General features: G+C 52.0%; 1 protein-coding gene across 1 annotated transcript in view; it reads right to left on the reverse strand.

Moving 5' to 3' along the window:
* Window positions 1–3,375: 3,375 nt before the first annotated feature.
* Med29 (mediator complex subunit 29) overlaps window positions 3,376–5,635 on the reverse strand; it is a 28,807-nt gene continuing 26,547 nt past the window's right edge. Inside the window, exon 4 of the mRNA XM_013036124.1 lies at window positions 3,376–3,643. Coding sequence (XP_012891578.1) covers window positions 3,401–3,643 — 243 coding nt within the window. The 3' untranslated portion in view covers window positions 3,376–3,400. The remainder of the gene's footprint in view (window positions 3,644–5,635) is intronic.

Genomic DNA, 5,635 nt, shown 5'->3' on the forward strand with positions numbered 1-5,635 from the left:
CCAGAAAACTGGAAGCGGCGCTGTGGTTTAAGTGGTAGAGCGCTCCCCTAGAGCTGAAGAGCTCAGGGACAGTGCCCAGACCCAGAGTTCAAGCCACCCAAGATTTAATAAGGAGCATAAGGTTTAAAGCTAGCCTCAGCAAGCAAATCACTCTTCCAGTAAACCAGCAAAAAGCTAAAAGTGGAGGTGTGGTTCAAGTGGTAGAGCACCAGCCAGGAGGAAAAAAGCCAGTCAAAAACTGAAGTCTGGGGCTGGGAATGTGGCTTAGTAGTAGACTGCTTGCCTACTATGCATGGAGTGGGTTTAACTCTTCAGTACCACATAAACAGAAAAAGCCAGAAATGGTGTTGTGGTTCAAGTGGTGAAGTGCTAGCCTTGAGCAAAAGCAGCTCAGGGACAGTGCTCAGGCCCTGAGTTCAAGCCCCAGGACTGGGGGAAAAAAACAAACAAACACAAAAAACTCTAATCCAATATAAAAACTCACTTTTTGAAATAGTCTCTCAATGTACAGCCTAGACTGGCTTTGAACAATCCTTTCAGATGCTGGGATTATAGGCATATGTAATCATGCTCAGGCATAAATTTCTTCTGAATCTCTTAAACTACATTTAATCTTTTTTTTTGTCAGTTGTGGGGCCTGAACTCTGGGCCTGGGTGCTGTCCCTCAGCTCTTCAGCTCAAGCCTTGTACTACCACTTGAGCCACAGCACCACTTCCAGCTTTTTCTGCTTATGTGGTGCTGAGGAACTGAACCCAGGGCCTCATGCATACAAGGCAAGCACTCTACCACTGAACCACCTTCCCAGCCCTAACCTTTTAATCTTAAATAATTTCTTTTTTTCCTCCACAATAGCTCTCCACTTTTCTGCTGCATCTGCAAATATCCACTTGACAATATGGCATCGCATTAGAATGTGAGCTTCAAGCTGGGTGCTGGTGGCTCATACTTGTCATCCTAGCTACTCAGGAGGCTGAGATCTTAGGATCAGATTCAAAGCCAGCCTGGATAGCACCCTCCATGAGATTCATCTCCAGTTAACCACCAAAAGCTGGAAGTGGAGCTGTGGCTCAAGTGGTAGAGCACCAGCCTTGAGCATAAGAATATGAACTCAGGCTGGGAAGGTGGTTCAGTGGTAGAGTGCTTGCCTTGCATGCATGAAGCCCTGGGTTCGATTCCCCAGCGCCACATAATCAAAAAAGAGAAAAGCTGGAAGTGGCGCTGTGGCTCAAGTGGTAGAGTGCTAGCCTTGAACTGAAGAGCTGAGGGACAGTGCCCAGGCCCAGAGTTCAGGCCCCACGACCGGACCCCCCTTCCCCGTCCCCCCCCCCAAAAAAGAATATGAACTCCAGGGCTCTTCATCTCCCATGGGGGCTTGGCCTACAAAGAAACTTGGTGATGGTTGAATGAATATAGCTTTGCAGTGCCCATCTTCCACTGTGGAGGTGTGGGATGAGCATGCATCATGCCACCACCCTGGGTGGCCCTGAGTATGGCTTTAGGCTGGGCTTGGGATATTACTGCCTGCACCTGTGTCACGGTGACACGGCTCCTAGAGCCAGCTGTACCTGTCTTTCTCTAAATGTGCCCACAGACTAAAACACATCCTTGCCAGCACATTCTATGTGTGCCAGCTGGATGCTGGTGGGCTCTTTTGGAGGCAGAGTTCATGTGTGGTTTTTTTTAGTTTGTTGTTTTTGCCAATCCTGGGGCTTGTACTCACGGTCTGGGTGCTCTCCCTGAGTCTCTCTGTGCTCCAAGCTAGCACTCTACCACTTGAGCCATAGCACTACTTCTGGCTTTTTCTGAGTAGTTTATTGGAGGTAAGAGTCTCATGGCCTTTCCTGCCTGGGTTGGCTTTGAACCATGATCCTCAGATCTTAGCCTCCTGAGTAGCTAGGCCTGAGCCAGCCTCCTGCAGGTGAATTTGGTTAGGTTTTTTTTTTAGGTGAATGAGAGCTGTCAGAAATACCACTTTGTAATTGAGGATTATGTGATGCCCAGGGGACAAGGACTGGTCAGTGTGTGTCACCGGGACTGGACCACAGTCTCATTCTACCACATATTCACCTAGGTGATACTGTAAAGATGCTATTTGAGATGAGGCCTTCCTAATAGCCCAGGCTGGCTCTGAACTTGCAATCCTCTCATGATGATGATGGCCCATAATGGATTGACTTTTCTAGGTGGGCCAAGTGGGGACTGATTTCACTGGATAGAAGGAGAACTAAGGTTTCTTTCTAAGGAAGAGACTTCATCAGATGGTACCAGCCCCCACCCCTCACCATGGTGGGCCTTAAGCTCAAGAGGTCTGGAGCTCACTTGCAGGCAGGGTCCAGGGTAGGAGGCTGCTGGGTGGTGACAAGGGGGACCAGAGCATGGAAGGTGCTGGGCAGGACAGTTACCCAACCAGGCTGAGTCACTGTGGCCTCTCACAGTCTGACAGCTGTGCCTGGGCGGGCAGCTCTGTGTAGCACTTGCCCAGGCCTGAAGGCTATGGCTGAGCTCCCTGAAGCTGGCCGGGAAGTAGGGGTGCTGGTGGGGCCCTGCTTCCCGGAGTTGGGTTCTTCCCCAGGACAGAGGATGATTCACCCTGCCAGTGCCTTTTCACTTCTCCTTTAGGGCTAAAAATACAGAGACCCAGGCATCCATCTGGGCCGGGCCTCCCCACACATTTCACAATGTGCCTCACTGGAGTTCTGCTGACGCGAGGGTATGGGCGGGGGGCCCCAGCTGCTCCCCTATCAGCAGTGCAGAGGTCAGGGCCGAGAATCTCCACTTCTCCTTTCTTGGGCCAACCACCCCACAGCAGCTTAGTTACACAGGAGGAGGGGTGCTGGGGCTGAGGGTCCTGGGCTTGGTTGTGGCCCCTAAAGGGGAAGCTCCTCTCCTAGACCCAGGGAAGGAGTTGGGGGGAAGTAGATGGAAAATGGGGACTGGCGGAGAGAGGCAGGGAGACATAAGATTGTGAGGGCAGACACAAATACAGGGTAGCGGCAGAGTCAGAAAGACAGAATGATGTTGAAAGATGGAGGAACACCTAGAGAAAAGAGCAGCCATGCTCAGACAGAAAGACACAGGGAATGAGAAGGGCTGAGCCAGGACATCATGCCCCAGCCAGATCGGGGCGGGGTGGGGGGGTAAGATGCGCCCCAAGAACACAACAGGTCATCAAGTTGCCTTTCAAAGTCTAGGCTAGGCCTGGGAGGGAAGCTAGAGGCCCAGGCAGAGGCGAGGTTCCGCCCTTAGTCAGCATGTGGCCTCTGCTGCCACCTGCTGGTCAGTGCTAGGTGGGAAGAAAAAAATCAAGACACTGCAGCTTTGGCTTAGGTTTACCTCTTCATTCTCTTAACCTCCCACCCACCCACCCACCCCAAGCAGCCTTACTGCTCACCCTAGACCTCAGATGGGGCCCCCAGGTCCAGGAGGGGGTGCAGGCGTTTTGCCCGTGACCTTGTTGGCACAGTCCAGCAGGGCAGTGTGAATGTCCTTGGCACAGGCGATCTGAGCTTTGATGACTGCCAGGTACTGCGGGTAAGGCAGGCTGTCCGGCTGCACAGCATCAGGCTTGGTGGCTGTGGGCACCAGCGTCGGAGAGTGCTTGGCACTGTCACAGCTCTGTGAAAGGCACTCATGTGCCAGGCGCTGTGGGCAGGCAAGCAAGGGCCCAGCATCAGGCTCATTCCAGGTACGTGCCGTGGCCCACCCCCAGCCCCAGGGACCAGCCTGGGCCTCCCTGGTTTCTGTTGTGGGGAGTTATAACCGCCATGCTAATCAGTGGCTGGGTGACCCAGGGCACCTGTTTCCTCTTTTGGAAAATAGGTTTAATAATCATCTCTGCAGCACAGCATGGGTCTCCTACATGGTTTTCAGCAATGGGAGAAGAACATTAGGGATCTGGTTCCTGTCCAAACCTAAAACCGGGCAGTGACTGTCCAAGGTTCTCTTCTTTCTCTGACTGCTACTTCTACAGGTACTTTTTTTTTTTCTTTTTAATTTTTGGTGGTTATGGGGATTGAACTCAGGGCTTGGGCATTGTCCCTGAGCTCATTTTGCCCAAGGCTAGCTCTCTACCAATTTGAGCCACAGCTCTACCTCTGGCTTTCTGGTGGTTAATTGGAGAGAAGACCATCACTGACTTTCTTGTCCAGGTTGGCTTTGAATCCTTATCTTCATATCTCAGCCTCCAGAGTAGCTAGGATTAGGATTACAGGTGTGAGCCACTGGCACCTGGCATCTAGGTACTTATTAAAACTCCCAGGTTGGGGCTGGGAAGGTGGCTCAGCGGTAGAGTGCTTGCCTTGCATGCGTGAGGCCCTGGGTTCAATTCCTCAGCACCACATAAGCAAAAAGAAAAAAGCCGGAAGTGGCACTGTGGCTCAAGTGGTAGAGTGCTAGCCTTGAGCTGAAGAGCTGAGGGACAGCGCCCAGGCCCAGAGTTCAGGCCCCACGACCAGACCTCCCCCCCCCACAAAAAAAAAAATAAATTTCCCATGTTCCTGTCTCTCTGTCTCTCTCCTCAATCTCTCAGAGGTAAGGTGGGGCAAAAGGGGCTGCTACACTCCAGCATCACAGGCCCCTACCTCCAGAGCCCTAGGGCTTGATTCTGCAAATTCCCTCTTGCCCCAACCAGCCCTTCAGTCCAGTACAGGCTTAAAGAAGCCCCTGCACTCCCATCTCTCTTCCTTCCCCTTACCTGAGGCTCTGCCCTGACTGTCTCTTTGGGATCCCACCTCCTTTCTCAGTCCTTCTTGTATACACACTCCCATTTGCCAGTGAGAGGTAAAGACTTAAGAAGCAAAGGGTCCATGCTGTGCTGTCCTTTGTTCAAAATCCTCCAGGGCTTCCCCAGGACACTTAAGGGTTATATTCAAACTTCCAACTACAGCTCAGCCAGATTGAATCTCCTGCCATTCATGCCCCGTGGGAGTTCAAAGCACAAGCTCCCTCTGTGCCCACATGTCCCCACTCCCCTCTGCCACAGCTTAGAATGAAGATGATGATACCACAGGAAATCAGGATACAAACTTCCCAGGCGTGATGGTGCTGAGATTTTCCTCCAACTCCTTTCTCCAAGGCTCACCAGTCTGTCTGATTGGAACCTCTTACTCCTCCTTTGTTCTGTGTTTCCATCTGTACTCTTTTCTGAGCCACTCTTTCTGAACCTGCAGCCCAGGGTTCTGCATCCCCCAAAAGCCGCTCTCATTCTAGTCTCAACCCCTGACTCCACCTCCCCTTTACCCCCTTTTCTTTGTGGGTGTATGTGTGCACCAGTACTGGGGCTTGAACTCAGAGACTGAGTCCTTTCCCTTGGCTTTCCTCTTCAAGACTGATACTCTACCACTTGAGCCACAGTTCTACTTCCAACATTTTGCTGGTTCATTGAAGGGTCTCACAAATTTTTCTGCCTAGGCAGGGTTTGGGGGGGGGTCCAGTCGTGGGGCCTGAACTCTGGGTGTGGGCGCTGTCCCTCAGCTCTTCAGCTCAAGGCTAGTGCTCTACCACTTGAGCCATAGCGCCACTTCTGGCTTTTTTTTCTTTTTGCTTATGTGGTGCCGGGGAATCGAACCCAGGGCCTCATGCATGCAAGGCAAGCGTTCTACCACTGAGCCACCTTCCCAGCCCAAGGGTTTGAAC

This window comes from Dipodomys ordii, unplaced genomic scaffold (genome assembly GCF_000151885.1).
Source record: "Dipodomys ordii isolate 6190 unplaced genomic scaffold, Dord_2.0 Scaffold249, whole genome shotgun sequence".
NCBI lineage: Eukaryota > Metazoa > Chordata > Mammalia > Rodentia > Heteromyidae > Dipodomys > Dipodomys ordii.